We start from the raw sequence: 21,006 nt of genomic DNA on the forward strand, positions 1-21,006 counted from the left end.
CCCCCCAACTCCTCCCAGATCCTGTTTTTTTGTTTTTACGGATATTGCTGCTTCAAATGGTCATGAGTGCCCGGCCGCCTTCAACCCAAAGGGTGTGTACTGAGAAGTAGAACTGATGACTCATAAGACATTTCCATTTTCACTTCTTTTTTTTTTTGCCAGAGCTGAGGATCGAACCCAGGGCCTTGTGCTTGCTAGGCAAGCGCTCTACCACTGAGCTAAATCCCCAATCCCCATTTTCACTTCTTTAAGGAACTATTAAACACAAGTATTAGATTTTTGTATCCAGAATTATTTGTCACACCATAGGCCATAACGGCACATGTCTGTAATCCCAACATTCAGGAGGCTGAGTCAGGAGGAGCCTGAATTCAAGGCTAGCCTGTGCCACCTGGCAAAACCTTGTCTCAAAAGGCTCAGGGCTCAGGGCTGGAGAGATGGCTCAGCAGTTAAGAGCACTGGCTGCTCTTGCAGAGGACCTGGGTTCAATTCCCAGCATCCACATGGCAGCTCACAATTGTCTGTAACCCCAGTTCTAAGGGATGTGGCACCCTCAAACAATCATGCAGGCCAAAACACCAATGCACATAAAATAAAAATAAATAAGTCATAAAAACAAAACAAAACAAACAAACAAAACCAACTGAGGACTGGGTGCTGGGGTGATGGCTCAGCAGCTTTGGGTTCTTTCTGAGCAAGTCTGAGCAAGTGTGAAGACCTGAGTTCAAATCTCCAAACCCATGTAACTAGCCAGACATTTGTTTATAAACACAGTTCTGTGGGTGTAGAGAGGGGGATCACTGGGGCTTGCAGGTAGCCAGCCTAATCTAAGCTCCCTGAGATACCCTATCTTAAGGGACTACGGTGAAGAGATAGATGCCATGTCCTTATGTAACATCTGTCCTCTGGGCTCCATGAGCACCTGAGTATGTATATATGCCACATACAAGTACACCATACACATAAACACACACACACAGAAAGACAACTATGTCAGGAGGCAGAGGCAGGCAGATCTTTGTGAGTTTGAGGCCAGCCTGGTCTACTAAACAAGATCCAGGAAAGGCAAAGGCGCAAAGCTACACAGAGAAACCCTGCCTCAAAACAAACAAACAAACAAACAAACAAAACAAAACAAAACAAAACAAAAAAGACAACTATGGGCTAAGGATGTAGCTCAGGAAGAGAAGACTTGCTCAACACAAATCCATTAAGAAAACTTGAAAGAGAGCCTTCACTTGATTTCTGGATACAGGAATCTACTAACCTTTTCTGGAATCTCTCAGTGATTGAATTTGTTCTTGTCCACGACACATTCATATACCAATGAAGAGCTAGGCTATTCTTTATCTACTTAAATGTGTATTCAGTTTTGTATTAGTCAGGGTTCTCTACAGTAACAGGACTTATAGAATGACTGTCCTATATATCTACATATTTATGTGTGTGTATAATGAATATATATGTGCATATGGGATTTATTAAAATGACTTACACGCTGTGGGTCCAGCTAATCAATGACGGCTGGCTGTGAATGGAAAGTCCAAGAATCTAGTAGTTGCTCAGCCCATGAGGCTGGAAATCTCAGCTGGTTTATCAGTAGACACTGGAATCCCAAGGAAGTCAGCTCCACTGCCAGTGAAGGAAGAGGCTTGCTAGCAAGGTGAGGGCAAGCAGGCAAAGAGCAAAAACCTCCTTCCATGTCCTTATATAGTCTTCCAGTAGAAGGTGTGGCCCAGATTGATTGATTGGCCTGGGGAGATGGCTCAGTGGTTAAGAGCACTGGCTGCTCTTCCAGAGGCCCTGAGTTCAGTTCCCAGCACCCACATGGTGGCTCACAACCAGCTGTAATGAGATCTGGTGCCTTCATCGGGCCTGCAGGAATATATGCAGAAAGAACACTGTATACAAAATAAATTAATAAATCTTTAAAAAGAAGAATTTCTCTCTGGCCATCCTGGAACTCTGAACTCACAGAGATACACCTGCCTCTGCCTCCTGAGTGCTGGGATTAAAGGTGTGCGCCACCATGCCCAGCAAGAAGTATTTTGAAAGTACTTTCAGATTCTTCTCTTTCTTTCTGCCGGGAGCACCAGGTGGCTTCTGGGTGATCCCATGTGATCCCAGAGTTCTGAGTGATGTCTCCTCCCCAGGGTTCCCTTCTGCTAGTGTCTCCAGGGTTGTTATTTACAATGCTGCCAAGTGAACTCAGGCCTTTCCACATGGTAAGTGGAAAGTATTTTCTCTCTTCCATTGAGCTACATCCCCAGGCTCAAGAGTATTCTTGCCCCTTCTCCCATCTTTTATGTGTGTCTGTGTATTTTTGTACATTTTTGCATGTTTGTAGGTATGTGTGGGCATTTTTTTTCCCCCGAGACAAAGTTTCTCTGTATAGTTTTGGTGCCTGTCCTGGATCTTGCTCTGTAGTCCAGGCTGGCCTCAAACTCACAGAGATCCACCTGCCTCTGCCTCCCGAGTGCTGGGATTACAGGCATGCGCCACCACCGCCCCGGCATGTATGGGCATGTTCAAGCACCTGGAGGCCCCGGGTTGAAGTCAAGAATCATCCTGATTTCTCTTCCATCTTAATTCACCGAGGCAGGGCCTCTCAGTCAAACCCAGGGCTCACTGGTAGAGTCTTGCCTGCCAGTTTGCTGTGGAGACCCACAGTCCCTGCTTTCCAAGGCTGGAATCACAGATGTCCCAGTCACTATCCGCACCTATCCTTTTGAGACAGGTCTACCTATGTACCTCTCAGCCTAGCCTTAAAGCTGAGATCCTCTGCCCGAGCCCCATTTGCACGCCTGGACTGCAGGGCTGTGTTACCCTATCTCACCCAAGGACAGGTGAGTGAGTCACAGCTCTCGTGAGACCAGACAGCCCAGCAGTGGCTCTCGGTAGCTTTACAACTTGGTCAACAACCCCAGCCCTTTCTCTTTGAAGGTTTTTCTCAGCTCATCCCCCATGTGACTGATCATCATTTACTTTCTTCTCCGTCTGGGGCATGAGACAGGCAGGGCTCTGTGGGACCTCAGCCTGGCTCACACCGTGGTATCCATGGGAACGACATTTCTCTTGGGATGTGTCTCTGCTTCAGCTTAGTGAGGCCTGCCCACATCTCATGGGCCTGTCAAGATCTCAAGATTATATGTGAATCTGCGTTGTCTGCCTCCCTTTGGGCTTCTGTTCTGTGGAATGGGATCCCATGGCCTGTGAGATAAAACAACTATAGCCATGCAACACCGAGTACTCAACAGCTAAGTTCAGCGACAGTTTACTACCCGTGGGCACTCACAGCTCTGGAAAGGACAGCTCGCATGGCCCCAGAGCCACTTACAGCAGAGTGAATGAGAGCCTGGCTTTGCAGTGTCAGGGGGTGAAGAGCTGTACCAGCTTCTTTCTTTTTTTTTTCTGGAGCTGAGGACCGAACCCAGGGCCTTGCGCTTGCTAGGCAAGTGCTTTACCACTGAGCTAAATCCCCAACCCTGACCAGCTTCATTCTTTTGCTGTGATAAAAACACTCTTGACTAAAAGCAGCTTAGGGAGGAAGATGCTTATTTGGCTTACGCGTCCATGTTGTGATCCATCAAAAAGGATCGTCAGAGAAGAAACCTGAGCAGAAACCACAGAAGAACACTGCCCATTGACTTTCTTATGTGGCTCACACATTCACAGGTGCATGCTTAGTTAACTTTCTTGTACAGCCCGGGACTACCTGCCTAGGGATTGTGCTGCCCACAGTGGCCTGGGCCCTCATACATCAATTAGTAACCCAGGTGATTCCCCAATGTCATACCCACAAGCCACTTTGATCTAGTCCATTCTAGATTGAGGCTTTCCTCTCAGATGACTTTATATCAGCTTGACAATTGGTGCTTCACTAGAACAAGGACCCAATTCTGAGGGAGAATGAGATCGGCTTATTTGGCCAATCCTATCAGTGAGCAGGAAGTACATCTGATCTGTTGGACGAGGCAAGGTGCCTGGCCAGACCTTTTCAAGGTGGGGGCTAAGGATTACCAGCGATCAGGTCATTCTCAGGTTCCTGACTTCACCAGTTAATGAGCTAGCACCTTTGACATTGTGACACAATGTCATCACCTATAAAATCCACACTTGAGGACCAGGCGATCGAGTTAGAATAAATAAAACCTCCAAACCCTCACTGTTTGAAGTAGGTTTACAGTTTGGTGTTGGACCACATTCAGAGCTGTCCTGGGGCGCAGAGAGGCCACGGGCACTGTTGGAAGACGGTTTCAGACTGTCCATCACAGGAACTCCTTGGTGGGTTCTGATGACCGCTTTCCATTTCTCCGTGTGACGGACACGTCTGTCCCTGGCCTGACACTCAGCATCCTCCCCAGCCTGGTCTGGGGAAGTTTCTAAGATCAAAGCACACCGGGGCTGCTCCTCCTTGTCTCTCACTGCTTGTCCTCTGGGAGGAGGAAGGTAAGGGAGAAGGGACTTTCATAGTAGGGAAAAGGTTGAATTTAAAACCATACCTACCCAAATTCATATTTTCTGCATAGTGATTTTTTTTTTCTTTCAGTACTAAGTCTTGAACCTGGGGCCCACAAGACAAGTTTACCAGTGAGGTCTAGCCTCAGCTTCAGAACGACCCTTTACTTTATTTATTTGTTTTTGTGTGTGTGTGTGTGTGTGTGTGTGTGTGTGTGTGTGTGTGTGTGTAGATAGGGTTTCAATATATCCCCCTGTCTGCTCCGGCATTTTCTATGTAGACCAGGCTGGCCTCAAACTCAGAGGTCTGCCTGCTTCTGTCCCTGAGTGCTGGAAGGTGTGTGCCACACCATGCCTGGCTCAGAGTGACTTTTTAAAATATTAAATGTGATCTTACCAGATTCCTGATTCAAACCCTTCGTGACTACCTGTCTACTGAGTTCAACATAAGGACATACTCTTTATCAGATCTGTGACAACCCCCCCTCCCCTCCCCACTTACCTCCCCCCCCCCACCCCCACCCCACCCCCACCCCACCCCCACCCGTGCAGGACACATGTTGTAAGCACTACCTGGAATGCTCTACCCTGCCCCTTTTAGAATTCTAGTTAACTAGGAGTTTCCTCTACGTTTTTTAGCTCAGTCATTGTTTCCCCGGGGAGAACTCCTCTGATCTCTGCACATAGGTCAAATTCTCCCATTAAAGGACCTCAGGGCATCACTTACCTTCTTCAAGCAAGTTTTTACTGCTCAAATCATTTGATCCCTGTCTATGCTCATATTCCTTAGGAGGAATAACCTCATCTACTGGGAAAATGAATGAATTCACTGAGACTCGAGATTCTCCTGGGGGAAAAAAAAAGGAATCAAAGAGAAGACTTAAATAAATGAATTTAAATCCATTTTTATTATTAAAATAGTTAAGAAAACTTACATTGCCAACCTGAAATTAGGAAACGTTTAGAAGATGGTTCCCATTAAAGAGAGAAGTGAATCCACCCTGAGTGCTGCATGCAGTCAGTAATCTGCATCAGTAAACATCTCTCTCTCTTTTCTGACTGAGGAAGCCATGACTACTGGGTAATGGACAGAACAGAATGAGGCTAACAGCGAGGAACTGGATCCTGCACACTGGGCTGCTCACAGCCCCGGACCATGGCAATACCCACGCAGGAAGGATGCACGGACCACTGCAGCTGCAGAATAGCTTGTCACCCTCACCACAGCACCAGCAACCAAGGCAAAAGAAAACACTAGAAGGATCCAGTGATCATTCACTATCTGAGGCCTCAACAAGGTAATGTAAGCACACTAGGAAGGAGGCATCGAGATGAAGGTATGCAGATTCTGAGGCCACAGGACGAGAAGCCTGAAGCTCTTACATAGAATCCTTAGACTAAAAAGTTCAACTCTGAGGTCAAATACAACCCACTTTAAAAAAAAAATCTCCAGCCAGGTGGCGCTGGCGCACACCTTTAGTCCCAGCACTCGGGAGGCAGAGCCAGGCGGATCTCTGTGAGTTCGAGGCCAGCCTGGTCTGGAGAGTGAGATCCAGGACAGACACCAAAACTACACAGAGAAACCCTTGAAAATAAATCTCCAAAACGATAGGAAAAAATGAAAATCAAAGCTGGTACAACTAGTGTGATTCCTGAGTTTAAAGCTAGATAAAACTCTGGGCTTTAAAAAAAAAAAAAAAAAAAAAAAAGGTTTTATCCGTGCTGTTTTCCATCACTACAGTAAAAGTCTCTGTTTTTAAAACTTACGTCATGTACTGGGGGTGGCCAGTGCTTGCGTGTGGAAGTCAGAGGACGCCTTTTGGAGTGGGTTCTCCCCTCCCACCACGTGGGTCAGGCCAGGCCATCCGGCTTATCAGCAAGTACCTCTCTTCATTAGGCCATGTCAGCCCCACCCTTTCAATCTATAGTTATTGCTTCTGGCTCTTCAAAGTCTCAAAATGGCAAGTCTCAGAGTAGGTCATCAGTCACAGTATCTCATAATACTCACAGTCTCTATTCTGCAGAAGAGTCTTTTAGAAACAAGCAGCCATGTCTAATGAAAAAACCATAAAAAAGAAATCTTTTTCCTTTTTCTTTCTTTTTTTCTTTTTTTAGTTTTTCGAGACAGGGTTTCTCTGTGTAGCTTTGCGCCTTTCCTGGAACTCACTCTGTAGCCCAGGCTGGCCTCAAACTCACAGAGATCCGCTTGGCTCTGCCTCCCGAATGCTGGGATTAAAGGCGTGCGCCACCACTGCCATAATTATGATTATTTTCTTAAAGACATGGTTTTGAAGCTGGAGAGATGGCTCAGTGGTTAAGAGCACTTGCTGCTCTTGTGGAGGACTCAGGTTCGGTTCCCAGCACCCACGTGGTGGCTCATGACCATCTGCAACTCCAGCTCCAGGGGCTCTGACACCCTCTTCTGACCCCCACAGGCACCAGGCATGCATGGTGCACAGACATACATGCAGGCAAAACACTCCACCTTCCTTCCTCGGCCTTCTGGGCATTGGGATTGCTCTGCATCTGGCAGTTTTGGGTAGCACTCAGATTGCCTCCACTCATTGGCTGTAAAGTCCAGGATGTTAAAGGCACAGAGGTGGCTTTTACCAGTTTCTGACAATAGTCACTTAAAACCATAGGCTAGCAATGAGGATCAGACTATAGCTTGTATACGTTAGATGTCATGGCTTCTAGGCTGGGTTAACGTGTCCTCTTACAACTGCCCAGTAGAGTGTTACATTTTGCGGTGACTCCAGGCCTCCATGTCCACCTCTTGTCCCAGTTACCTATTGCTGTGTGACAGCCTCCTCCCCACCAAACTTAAGACAGAAGGGCAGACCTCTGGGTGGACTGGGCAGTTCGAGCTTGGCCTGACTCCTGCAGTTCCAGTCACATGTTAGTAGGGGCTAGAATCACCCAAGGCAGCTTCTCTCCCTGTGTGGTGACTGGGCTTCAAGGCAATGAGCTGGCAGCAGGTTGGGTACTTCTCCATGGGGCTGCTCCGGCTTTCTCACAACAGAGAAGCCTCAGAGAGTCAGAATCTCGACTTGGGCTGGCTTCCCTTCAGCAAGAGTTCCAAGGACAGGAAGTGGAAGCTATTAGCCTCTTAAAACAAGGTCCTGGAATAGATACAATGTCACATCTACTACTGGACGAAGCCACCAGAGCTGCCCATAATGGGGAGGGGAAAACAATGTTTTGGGGTCTTGAGGGTTGGGAGGGCGGGGTGGGGGGCATCAAAGAATTTGTGGCCATCTTTAATCTCTCAGGGCATTCTCAAATGCCAAAGGTTTAGTTTTTAGGGTTGGACCTTTGCATCCAGGGAGCGATGTAAACATTTATAAGAGATCGCCTACACCATCTCAATCCATTCTCAAGCTAATTCAGAGAAAGTAGGCTAGGAAATGAGGACCCTATGTACACATTCAAGGTTGAGGGTAGCACAACAGCCAGGGTCAGACTCCAGGCTCAGATCTGCATTTGGTTCTCATTCATGTGGCCAGGGCTTGGGCGCCTGTGGGTTGGTCTAATCAGGTCTTCAACACACAACGAGCATACAAGAGAGGAAAGCTAAGTTCCCTTTGTCTGAAGATGTGGCTGTAGGTCTTGACAAGACTGTGTACGATGAGCCACCATAATGTGCCAGCTATCCTGTCAGTAGGGACACTTGAAGCCGCTGTACTGCCCCTCGGTCTTAGGGAACTCCTTCCGGATCCGCCAGCGACAGCAGCTGGGCAGGATGGCAAAGTCAGCCACGTCCTGGGAGCCGAAGCGCCAGATGGTATAGCACCTGTACGCACAGTGCCGTAGCCTGCGGTTGGTGACCTCTTCCTCCAGCACCAGCAAAGGTTCCTGGTAGAGCAGGAGTAGCTGCAGGGTTTGTCTGGATAGCACCAGCTTCCAGAAGAGCTCCGAGGTGGTGATGCAGGGTCCCCGCTTCCTCCGGCAACACAGCTCCTCCAGGGCCCTGCGATTCTCTGGTAGACGTGACGGGAGGCAGTTTCCACACTGGCACCAGCCTGGGCTGTCCCCGGACCTGGGGGCCACCTCTTCACGAAGCAGCTGCATTTCCTCGGGTTGCCCAGGAATGAGAGGTGAGTCGTGGAGAGACAGGGACAGCCTAGACAGGTTCGTGATATCCACCTGAGGCCTCTGAAAAAGTCAAGTTTCCAGACCCTTCAGCGTTGGGATTTAGGTCCAGCAGCTATATTAACCTATGTGATCACATGTAATATTACAGCAACTGGAGCAGCTACCACCTTTATATCTGTATCAGGGTGGGGCTGCTGTTCTGCCTTTGAGTCTGTTACGAGCCTCTTGTAATGCAAATGCTTGTCTCCACTTTAAATGTTTGGAATATGAAATTCAGAAAAGCCAGGTATCAACTGGGACATGGCCTCTTGCCCTGGCTGCCTTTGGAGGGCGTCTGTCCTGCTGGGTGATTCTCCCATCACATCAAGACAGTGGACTGCCTTCTTCATGGGACTGACCCCTCTGGAAGGATCTTACTAGGTAATATGTTTCTTTGGTGACTGTTGTCTTCTAGGGGAGAGCAGGAGCTATGTTTATCTGCTCCATATCCTTGGTGCCCGGGGCAGTGCCCCGTACACAGCAGATGGTGAGTATTTGTTGACTCATTCCTACTATTGCTAGACTCTCGACCTGGCATACCCATTTGTTATCTTCCCAAGTTGCCGGAAGTGCCGCGCCTAGTCTATGTGACATCTGCCTTCATTCACTGCGTGAAGAGTATGTGAATGGTCACAGCAGCACTATTTATGAAAGGCTGAACAACCCCAGGATCCACCGACTAGTGGGGAGAGAAACAAAAGCTGACCTATCCAGGCAATCTGTCTATCCACGAAGACTACTGAGCCATAAAACAGACCGAAACAGTGGCAGATCGAAACACACAGCAACATAGATGAGCCTTGAAAACACAATGTTAAGTGAAAGGGAGACAGAAGGTTCACATAGTATATGACCCACCTTCTGCAAATTTCTAGAGTAGACAGAGCAATAGGAAGTAGTGGAATATTTGTTTAATGATGCAAAGATGTGTTGCCTTCTGTTATATTGCATTTGTTTAACTCCGAGGAGCTGTGTGACTGTGCCTGTCTAAAACACCTGATGGTCTAATAAAGATCTGAACAGCCAATAGCGAGGAAGGAAAGAGGATAGGTGGAGCTGGCAGGCAGAGAGAATGAAAAGGAGAAATCTGGGAAAGGAGATCTAGGAGAGAGAGAGAGAGAGAGAGAGGAGGAAAGGAGGACTCCAGGGGCCAGCCACACAACTACACAGCTAGCCACAGAGTAAGAAGTAAAGAAAGGTACACAGAAATAGAGAAAGATAAAAGCCCAGAGGCAAAAAGTAGACGGGATAAGTTAAGAAAAGCTGGCAAGAAACAAGCCAAGCGAAGGCCAGGCATTCATAAGAAAGAATAAGCTTCTGTGTGTGTGTGTGTGTGTGTGTGTGTGTGTGTGTGTGTGTATTTGGGAGCTGGGTAGCAGGCTCCCAAAAAGTAAAAGAATAAGACACCACCACCCAGCCTTTGTAAATCAATAAGTTCCAGCGCCGAGGATCATCCCTGGCAATTCACCAAGACTTTGTCCTGAAATCACATGGGAGTCCAGTACTCCGTAGTATTACATTCCCCTAGATATTCAAGGACTTAGGTGCAAACCCCAGTATTCCCCAACCATTGAAATCATTGAAATTCACCTATTACAGGAAAAAGGAAATCTCACAGATTATTTAAAAAGAAGTAGAAAAAATATTTTTAAATTCCTTATCCATTCATGATTAAAAACAACAACAACTCCTCACAAACTAAGCACAAAAGAGAAATTTCTTGAATCGGATACCACTTTTTTTGTTTGTTTGTTTGTTTTTGTTTGTTTGTTTTTCGAGACAGGGTTTCTCTGTGTAGCTTTGCGCCTTTCCTGGAACTCACTTGGTAGCCCAGGCTGGCCTCGAACTCACAGAGATCCACCTGCCTCTGCCTCCTGAGCGCTGGGATTAAAGGAGTGTGCCACCACTGCCCATCCCTGATACCACATTCTTAAAAGCTCACCAAAACCCAGCTGGGGCTGGCAGGAGGATTCTTCCCTAAAGGCTCCAGCGGAAACCAGGGCCCTGCTGAGACCTTTAACCTCAGCCGGTTAGCTCCAGACTGGGCTGTAAACCTGCTGTGGAAGCTGCCTAGTTTGTGGTCGCTGGTTATGGCCACGGGAAATCAATACATCTAGCAAAAGTGCCCAACGGCCGGAAGTGTGGGGAACACACATGATCACAGCCACCTCGAAATGCTGAAATGGGTAAGTAAAATGAATGTTTACAAAGCAGAAATTATACAAAAATGAGCATGAACTATCACCAGTCCTCCCAAGGCAGCATAGTGAGACCTTGTCTCCAAAGAACAACAAAAACTTAAATCCTAACCCTTAGATGCAGAATGAGGACTGTTTTTAAGAGAAGATGGCAATTCAGGAGAGGCATAAAAGGGACTTCTGGAATATTCAGTCTTTTTCTGTCTTTCCTCCTCTGGATAAGTACTCTACTATTAAATCCCAGCACTTGAGAGGCAGAGGCAGGCAGATCTCTTTGAGTTTGAGGCCAGCCTCATCTACATAATGAGTCCAGCACAGCCAGGGCTACACAGAGAAACCCTATCTCAAAAAACCAAAAACCAAAACAAAACAATAAAACCCCCACAAAACTCCCAAACTCGGGCTGGAGAGATGGCTCAGAGGTTAAGAGCACTGGCTGCTCTTCCAGAGATCCTGAGTTCAATTCCCAGCACCCACATGGTGGCTCACAACCATCTGTAATGAGATCTGGCACCCTCTTCTGTACACATAATAAGTAAATCTTTAGAAAAACAAAAAACAAAAAACAACAACAACAACAACAAACAAAAAACCCAGACTCTACCATGAGCTATACAAACACATCTCATTTTACTAGATTTATTTGCATGTGCATTTGTGTGTGTGTGTGCGCGTGTGTGTATGTGTGTGTGTGTATGTGTGTGTGTGTATGTGTGTGTGTGTGTGTGTGTGTATGTGTGTGTGTATGTGTGTGTGTATGTGGTGTATGTGTGTGTGTATGTGTGTGTATGTGTGTGTATGTGTGTGTATGTGTGTGTGTATGTGTGTGTATGTGTGTGTATGTGTGTGTATGTGTGTGTGTATGTGTGTGTATGTGTGTGTGTATGTGTGTGTATGTGTGTATGTGTGTGTATGTGTGTGTGTATGTGTGTGTATGTGTGTGTATGTGTATGTGTATGTGTGTGTGTGTATGTGTGTGTATGTGTGTGTGTGTATGTGTGTGTGTATGTGTATGTGTGTGTGTATGTGTGTGTGTATGTGTGTGTGTGTGTGTGCGCGCGCCCGCGTGCGTACCACAGGAGATCAGAGTCTAACTTGCTGGAATTGGTTATTTCCTTCCCCGGACCCAACTCAGGTCCTCAGCTTTGGCAGCAAGCACCTCCACCCTCTGAGCCACCCACCAGTCCCAAAGCAACTCATTTTTCAATCTGGGTGCTGGTTCCATGAGTATGTTTACTTGGCTAAAATTTATCAACTGTGATTTATATAAATATCTACAAGTGCAAAATCTTTAAGAGCAAAATTCCCTTAAAAAAAAGACTAAGTGTTTTCACTTACTGGAACTTCTTGGCCTTTGACAACTTGCAGACTCTTCCCGAGAAGCTGCTGGTCCACCATCCGAATGTAGGGCTCGTCCACAAAGGACACATACTTTAATGTCTAGGAGAAGGAGGACAAAAGTCTGCTCTGGAGCCCGGCGGCGGCGGTGGTGACACATGCCTTTGATCCCAGCACTCAGGAGGCAGAGGCAGACGGATCTCTGTGAGTTCGAGACCAGCCTGGGCTACAGAGTGAGATCCAGGACAGGCTCCAAAGCTAAACCTGTCTGTGGCGGGGGTGGGGGTGGGGGGTTGGGGTGTGTGGGGGGTGTGGTGGTGGTGGTGGAGGCAGGTTTGTGTGTGCTCTGTACAGAAATTACAAGAATCTCCTGTTCAGACGTATGTGAACTCATCTGCTAATCGCACTGAGCACACGCCAAAGCAAGCTAGCCAAGACCTAAAGGGAAGTCAGACAAGGAACCCCTCGCACCCTAACTGGGCCTGGCCACAGTCCAGCGAGTCCCAGCACAGTGGAATGGCCTGTGCTGAGCTCTCCTGAGTTCAGTGTCCATAGGTGCAGTCTCTGGGGGGCTGTGGTGTTGTTCTTTATTTGTTTACGTGTTTATTAAATTTCACTCATCTGGGAGGGGCCATGTTGAGCTTTAGTTATAAAGGTGAACTAATCTTCCTACCTTCCTTCCTTCTTTCCTTCCTTCCTTCCTCCCTCCCTCTCTTCCTCCCTCCCTCCCTCCCTCCTTCCCTCCCTCCCTCCCTCCTTCCCTCCCTCCCTCCTTCCCTCCTTCCCTCCCTCCTTCCCTCCTTCCCTCCTTCCCTCCCTCCTTCCCTCCCTCCCTCCCTCCCTCCCTCCTTCCCTCCCTCCCTCCTTCCCTCCCTCCCTCCCTCCTTCATTCCTTCCTCTCCTTTCTTCTTCTCTCCTCATTTTCTTTTTTGAGTCAGGGTCTTATTCTCCAACCTAGACTAGCCTCAGATTCGACATGCTCCTGCCTCAGTCTACCTACTGCTGGGACTGCAGGCTGGGGCACCCCCCTGAGCTTGTGTAACTTTCGTCCCCATCATGAGCACAAAGACAGTAAACAAGAACTGTGCCTTTGGCTCCTGGAACAGGACAGTGACGTCCCGGGAAAACAAAATGACCCTCTTTGTTCTCAAGGAGCCAGCGGTTTCTCTTTGGGGAGCGTGAGAGTGAACAGAGCAGACCTGCCTCACAAATTAGTGAAATCAGAACAGGACAGGTGTGCCTACCCTCCTGCCTTAGGCTCTTTGTCAGAAGCCACCAGCAACCACTGCTGTCAACACTCCAGGACACACACAGGCACATATACATGTATATGTGTGACATGTACGTATAGAGAATGTGTAGAAGTAGATTATGGGTGCAGTTGCCTTTTGAACCTGTAAATGGTGATATATAGTTCTTCTATTTACTTTTTTCCTCTCAACAAAACATCTTGGCTATTTGCTCAAGTTCTCACCTGTACTTAAGTGGTTATAGCAGATTCTGGGGCCAGCTAGCCTCGGGGAATCCCAGCTCTACCATTTACTGTGTATGACTCTGGACACAGCAGGGTTTAATCTCGATCTCTCCCCCCCCCCCCCATCTCCATGTCTCACTCCAGACCTATGACTGTTTCTTGTTTTGTTTTGTTTGAGACAAGGTCTTATTCTGTAGCCTAGACTAGCCTTGCACTCAAGGCAATCCACCTGCCTTAGCATCTCCAGTGCCAGGAGTGTAGACATGAGGCTCCACATCCAACTTTCTGGGTTTATTTGTTGTTATTGTTGTTTTGGGTTGATCTGGAACTCAGATTCTTCCTGCCTTAGCCTCCTATGTGGTTCATCTACCTCATGCTAGTGAGTGGTGGGTGTGTGTGTGTATGTGTGTGTGTGTGTGTGTGTAGCTAAAGGCTTTATTTCCTTTCTTGCCAATAATACTGACTTGAGTGATAACTAGTATTGTTTACTATGGATTTATCAGGGCGTCTTTTGCCATTCACCCAGTGGACATTTGGATCAAACCCAGGCCTCATACATGCTGAGCAAATGTTGTATTACTGAACTATTCCTTGGCTATTAGTAATTCAACAAGTAGTATTAATAATTTAACAACATTTAGTGACCACCCTAAACACTGTGTGCCGTCTGTGTAAAGGTTTCTCTAGAAATATATGAAGAAATGGAAAACCGGGACAAAACACTCCCATTGAAATATTATTAGTCACTGCCTTATGATTTGTTCTCTGAGGCCATTGTATACATGGGGTCTGGGAGGGGCGTGCCGATTTAATAAATGACCAAATCCGGACGGGAACGTAAAAATTTATCTTCCCGGACGGTCGGTGGTGGCACAGGCCTTTAATCCCAGCACTTGGGAGGCAGAGGCAGGCGGATCTCTGTGAGTTCGAGGCTAGCCTGGTCTACAGAGCGAGATCCAGGACAGGCTCCAAAGCTACAGAGAAACCCTGTCTCAAAAAACCAAAAAAAGGAAAAGAGAAAAAAAATTGTCTCCCCGTCTATGTCAATTCTCCATTTTTGCTTCTCTTCCTTCTCAAAACCAAAGGACTCATCAGAGAGACAGTTGTTCGGGGTTGTCAAGGAACTGACCCACTTAGGGATGAAACCGTGATTATGGCCTATTCCTCCCCCCCCCCCACTTTTTAGCCACCTAGAAGAATCTGTGTGTGTGTGTGTGTGTGTGTGTGTGTGTGTGTGTGTGTGTGTGTGTGTCTGACAGGGGCAGCATGCCTTACCGGCTTCGGCTCCACCACCGATTCACACTTCTTCTTGTAGTAATACTCATTGACTGCACAGGGTTCACAGCACGTACAATAGGGGTAAACGCTGGACCTGCAGAAGGCACTTGAGTAGGTGTTGATGAGCAAGTCGATGAATACAGTGGCCTGTGGAAAAGCAGACACCGCGCCAGTGAGACGTCCTCTGCCAAGTCATGTCCTTTGGTGTTTTGGGGGCTGTTGTGTTTTCAAGCCTGTTTCTCACCATGGACACCGGGCTAGCCTCAAGCTCACAGAGATCCGCCTGCCTCCTTTCCTGGATCTCACTCTGTAGACCAGGCTCACAAAGATCCGTCTGCCTCTGCCTCCCAAGGGCTGGGATTAAAGGCGTGCGCCACCACCCGCCCGGCTTGAATCGCTTTCTTAAAGGATGGGGAAGAGAATCTCTTACCAAGCCAAAGTAGGACAGTGTGGATCCAATGTACACAACCAGCTGGATGATGTCAAATTTTCCTCCCTGAAACAGAGCGGGGAGCATTACTCTACTGAACTCTAAGTGGCACCTTTTCTTGGTAACTTGCAGTTGCTGCATCTAGCATGCGCAGAAGCCGGTGATAGCATTGAGGCACGCACCCGAGTGCTCAACTGTCAGAGAGACCGTGAGACATCATGCTTCTCCTTTCTGCCATCTAGAACGTTTTAGAGAGATGTGGTCGGTCCGTAAGGGGAGGACCTCTGAGATGAGGGTTTCAGACAAGCTCTCCCATAGTGCAGGATAGATAACTTGGGGAGTAGACGTGTCTACATCCATCTGTGCTTTGTGTGTGTGTGTGTGTGTGTTTGAGACAGGGTTTCTCTGTGTAGCCTTGGCTGTTCTGTCATTCCATGCTTAGACCAGGCTGGCCTCAAACTCACAGAGATCCACCTGCCTCTGCCTCCTGAGTGCTGGGATTAAAGGCTTGTACCACCACCACCCAGCCCATCTGTCTTGTTATTGGTCTCCTCAAGGTCCGCTCTCAGTGGCCTTTCCATTTGCTCAGTTTCATGGGTTCTATTCTCTTCCTTTCTATTTATTTATTTTGAGACAGAGTCTTACTATGTAGCCTTTACTGGCCTAGTGTGTAGCCCATGCTGCCCCCAATGAGATCACATGCCGCTGCCTTCAGAGTGCTGGGATTAAATGTGTGTACTACCACACCCGATTTTGCATGTCATTGATTCTTTTGTTACAATGTGGCATCAATCACATGCCGCCAAGCATGGTATGCTTTACATGGTGAGATCAAACCCAGGTCTTCTTATCTTTCATAGGCATGCATTCCACATGCTGAGCTACACCCCCAGCTCAGTATCAGATGTGGTTTATTTATTGACAGTGTGCACTGTCTGTTATATGTGCATGTGTATGTGTACAGGTGTGTTTACCCATGCAAACCTGTAGAAGAGGTTGATTTTGGAATATCTTTCCTCAATCTGTGTGCTTGCTTTTGAGATGAGTTTCTCAGTGAACCTGGCTGGCCACTGAGTCCCCAGAATCCTCCTAGCTCTCCCTCCAGTGTTGGGGATGACGGGCATGCACACACTGCGGTGCCCAGCCTTTTGCCTGGGTTCTGGGGGTCTGAACTCAGGTCCTCATGCTTGTAAACACTTTACCCTCTGAGCCGTCTCTCCAGCTCCGCGTTAAAGTATCTGAAAAGTTGAATGTTAGAGCTAGGTGTATTGGTGCATACCTATAATCCCAGCACTTAGAAGGATGAGGCAGGAGGATTGGGAATTCAAGGCCAGCTGGCTACGTAGCAAAAGCCGGTCCCAGAAAAATAAAAACAAAGATTGGATATTTGGATTTCCCCTCAGTCATATTTCATGTTCTTCAGATGTTTTGTTCACCAAACACAAGCCCAGATACATTTCTCTCCCTTATCTCATTCCACAAGTGAATTGCACAGAGCCAGCTCCTGATTCCGGCTGCAGCAGTCACTGCTCACTACGTTCATAATTAGACAGCCACAGGAAAGAGAGACTCACGGTGCCGAAAACCAGGATGTCAAAACGGATCCCATAGGCTTTGATCAGTGTCCGCTTTTCCACGTTGTTTTCTTTGTAGTACTTGGCGTATCTACGGGAGAAGAGCAGCCACATTTACAACAGTCTCTCCGGAAGTGCTGCTATCTTATGGGGAGAAAGAGCAAACCAGTAGCCAGTCCAGTCTTCCTCATTGGCTTTTTAAAAAAAAGATTTATTATTATTATTATTATTATTATTATTATTATTATTATTATTTTGGTTTTTCGAGACAGGGTTTCTCTGTGTAGCTTTGGAGCCTGTCCTGGATCTCGCTCTGTAGCCCAGGCTGGCCTCGAACTCACAGAGATCCACCTGGCTCTGCCTCCCGAGTGCTGGGATTTAAGGCGTGTGCGCCACCTCCGCCCGGCTTATTTTATTATTATTATTATGTATACAGTATGTATGTCTGCAGGCCAGAAGAGGGCAGCAGATCTCATTACAGCTGGTTGTGAGCCACCATGTGGGTGCTGGGAATTGAACTCAGGACCTCTGGAAGAGCAGTCAGTGCTGTTAACCTCTGATCCATCTCTCCAGCCCCCGTCATTGGCTTTTGATGCCTGCCACAGTTGGCAGAGGAAAGATTACAGTCCACCCCTTTGATTACTCTCTGCCCAAAGAGTGACCCCAAGTTACCTCACCTGCTTCCATCATCCCTGAGTAACAGAAAATTGGCTTTTAGTTTCCTATTAAAACATTCAACTTTTGCCAGGCGGTGGTGGTGCACGCCTTTAATCCCAGCACTCAGGAGGCAGAGCCAGGTGGATCTCTGTGAGTTCGAGGCCAGCCTGGGCTACAGAGTGAGATCCAGGACAGGCTCCAAAGCTACACAGAGAAACCCTGTCTCGAAAAACCAAAATAATAAACAAAATAAAAAACAAATCCAACATTTAAGGCAATATAAAATCAACAATAAGCAAAGAAACTTTATAGAGTAACTTCAGGCAATGTGTTTTTTTCTCTTCTCTCTGGGATATGTAAAGCTTTAGGTTTAAGTCCAGTGACATTGACTTCCCCATGTTATCATACAATCACCTTTACGAAGTAACCTGGTACAAATCACAACCACCCCAAACAGCTGCACAGGTGAAGTGTGTGTGTGTGTGTGTGTGTGTGTGTGTGTGTGTGTGTAACTTTATTTTTCATAAATAATCAGGAAAATGTAAACCACGTATGTTTAGCAGGGTATGGGAGTACACACCTGTTATCTTGGCACTTGGAAGGCTGAGGCAGGAGGATTGCCTTGAATTTAAGGACAGCCTGGGCTGCAGTAAATTCAAGGCTAGCTTGGACTATATAGTCAGACCCTGCCTCACAAAAGCAAGACAAAACAATGCAGTCCAGTGCAGCAGCACAAGACCACAAACCTCATGAGGCTTTGGCACGATTCTCTCTACCCTCTGCGGGTTGTTCTTACATAAAAACACACATTTTCTTTCTGAGTCGTTCACAGCCTATTTCCAGGTTCAGGAAGAGAAGAAAATAGAAGACAGATGCTCTGCCAGAATATCACCTGGAATACTTCGGATCCTGTCTGTGAAAAGCGCTCAGTTCCTGAGACTGAAGCCAGGCGGTGGTGGTGGCGCACGCCTTTAATCCCAGCACTCGGGAGTCAGAGGCATGTGGATCTCTGTGAGTCTTAGGCCAGCCTGGTCTACAGAGTGAGTTCCAGGACAGCCAGGGAAAAAACCCTGTCCCGGAAAGCCAAACCAATTAAACCAACCGAACAAGAAGAATAACAAACCCCAAGACTGAATCAGCCAGCCTCAGGGACTTCAGATTTTATTTTTAGCCAGAGGGGTTCCCATTGTCTTGATTCAGATTGTTTCATTCCGAGACAGTTCTCTCCTTCCCGCTCTGTCAAATGATTTACTTTCTAACCCACGAGGTAGCATGCATCAGTACTCCACGCTTGTGGTTGGTTTGCCTGGGAAAATTAATTTTGTAAGTACTTGAATTTCTGCTTCTGGGCTCTTGCCATTGTAGATCATAATGGAAGGCAAGGATTATATGGGGAGACTATTCAAAAAGGGGGGCCTCTGGGCCTGAATGCGGAAGAGGGGTTTCAGAAGGTCTGAGCAGTTCTAGGAGTCCATCTCAGTACGGGCAGGCAGGAGGTGCGTCTCTGAGGGACACGGGACAAGGATGTTTTCCTTCCCGTAATGGATAGTGGACCCCAAAGATGACAGGTCCAAGTACTTAACCCCAGGGCAGCACAGTGAATGTGACCTTACTTGGAAACATAGTTCTGCAAATGTATATAAGCATCTCAAGATGAGCGTCCCCTGACTTCCTGGCAGTCCTACATCCCATGATTAGCGGCATCCTTATAAGCTAAAGGGGATGGGAACTTAGACCGGAGGACCATAGCGAAGCCATTTGGGATGAAAGCAGAGATTGGCGTGGTTCAGCTATGAGGTGAGAGATTCCTGGAGCGGACAGAAGTAGGAAAGTCAAGGGAAGACCCCCCCCCCCTCCTCCAAGCCTTCAGAGAGAGCAGGGCCCTCAGGTCTCAGACTTCCCGTCTCTGTGAGAGAATCATGTAGTAAGCATTCACTGTTCACTACAATCGCCTTAAGACATTTGTGGTAATCTGTTACAGCAGCCACCGGAAACTCATACTTATCCATACATGTTCTGGACCCAAGAAATGCATCTTATACCCCAGTATCACACATATAAATCAGTGAGGTCAGGGTTAAGCTCGCCAGAGGAGGACATTCTTGCGTCGTCTTTATTTTCATGTGTGTTTGTGTGTGTGGAGACCGGGGGTCCGCACCAAGTATCTTTCTCTATCACTCCCTACATTTTTTTTTTAAAGATTTATTTATTTACTATGTACACAGAAGAGGGCGCCAGATCTCATGACAGATGGTTGTGAGCCACCATGTAGTTGCTGGGAATTGAACTCAGGACCTCTGGAAGAGCAGCCAGTGCTCTAACCACTGAGCCATCTCTCCAGTCCTGTCACTCCCTTTCTTATTTTGTCAGACATGGTCTCTCCCTGAACCTGCTGCTCACCAGTTTGTCTGGACTGCCCAGCCAGCAAGTCCCAGGAATCCCCCTGTCTCTTTTTACCCGGCACTGGGATTCTAGGCACACACCACTAGGTCTGGCTTTTCACATGGATGTTAGGGAGCCGAGCTCATGTCCTCTTGCTTACACAGCAAGCTCCTTTCTGACTGAGCCATCTTTCCAGCCCCCATACATCTTTTTCTTGAGGACAAAGTTACATAATTGTGAACTTTTTAACTTCCTGTAAAAAGAGAAAGCTATATTTCCCTAAATACCTCACAGAGCCTGTAATTTCCTTCTCTTTTGTGGTGCCGTTTGAAAAGAACTTGTTCTTTTGCCTATCGGCTCTCCACAATTTATTTTTGGCCAAAGAGTTCTCCTGGTGCTCATTCAACAACAAATCTGCTAACGCTTTATTCTAAAAAAATACTGACGTCATAACCCCCTCTGGCTTCTAGAGAGCTCAGTCCCACCAGGAGCGGATGTTCTTAGGTTCAGCTCAGAGAACAGGAGGACGCTGGCCAGTGTCTGCGTGGTACATTACGCTGCATGCTTTGGCTGACTGCTAAATAAAAATGCCCAGGGCAGTCAGGGGACCATTCTTCATGTCCTCTCTTGCTTGCTAATGGCCACAGCCTCTTCAGCACATCACCTTATTCAGTAAGGGTGATCAAAACATTACTTGAACTAAGAGCCTCTTCCTGAGCCAGGGATGAAACTCCACAGACCCAGAGGAGGCAAAAGGACTCAGTCAGCTTGATGCTGAGTCAAGAGTCTCCAACTGGGATCTCCACAGGGGCCAGGCATAAAGGATGCAGATCACAGAGAAGGACATAAAGGCCAATGGGAGTGGATGGAGGTGGTTGGTATGTAAAGTTCAAAAAAATTTTTTTTGAAATAAAATTGAGGGAGACCAACTCCCTCTTATTCCCCCAGGATACTCTTTGTTTTTATTTATTTATTTATTGGAGCTGAGGATCGAACCCAGGGCCTTGCGCTTGTGCTCTACCACTGCGCTAAATCCCCAGCCCCCTCCCCCAGGGTACTCTTGAGCAGGGAGAAATGAGGAAT

The 21,006-nt window shown here is 47.3% G+C and overlaps 1 protein-coding gene across 1 annotated transcript in view; it reads right to left on the reverse strand.

Moving 5' to 3' along the window:
* Positions 1-6,890: 6,890 nt before the first annotated feature.
* P2rx7 (purinergic receptor P2X 7) overlaps positions 6,891-21,006 on the reverse strand; it is a 38,089-nt gene continuing 23,973 nt past the window's right edge. The window contains exons 9-13 of the mRNA XM_036172641.1: positions 16,885-16,975; positions 15,311-15,376; positions 14,878-15,027; positions 12,129-12,230; positions 6,891-8,613 (exon numbers count right to left, since the gene is read on the reverse strand). Of these exons, the coding sequence (XP_036028534.1) occupies positions 8,116-8,613; positions 12,129-12,230; positions 14,878-15,027; positions 15,311-15,376; positions 16,885-16,975 (907 nt within the window). The 3' untranslated portion in view covers positions 6,891-8,115. The remainder of the gene's footprint in view (positions 8,614-12,128; positions 12,231-14,877; positions 15,028-15,310; positions 15,377-16,884; positions 16,976-21,006) is intronic.

The sequence above is a fragment of the Onychomys torridus genome, chromosome 22 (genome assembly GCF_903995425.1).
Source record: "Onychomys torridus chromosome 22, mOncTor1.1, whole genome shotgun sequence".
NCBI lineage: Eukaryota > Metazoa > Chordata > Mammalia > Rodentia > Cricetidae > Onychomys > Onychomys torridus.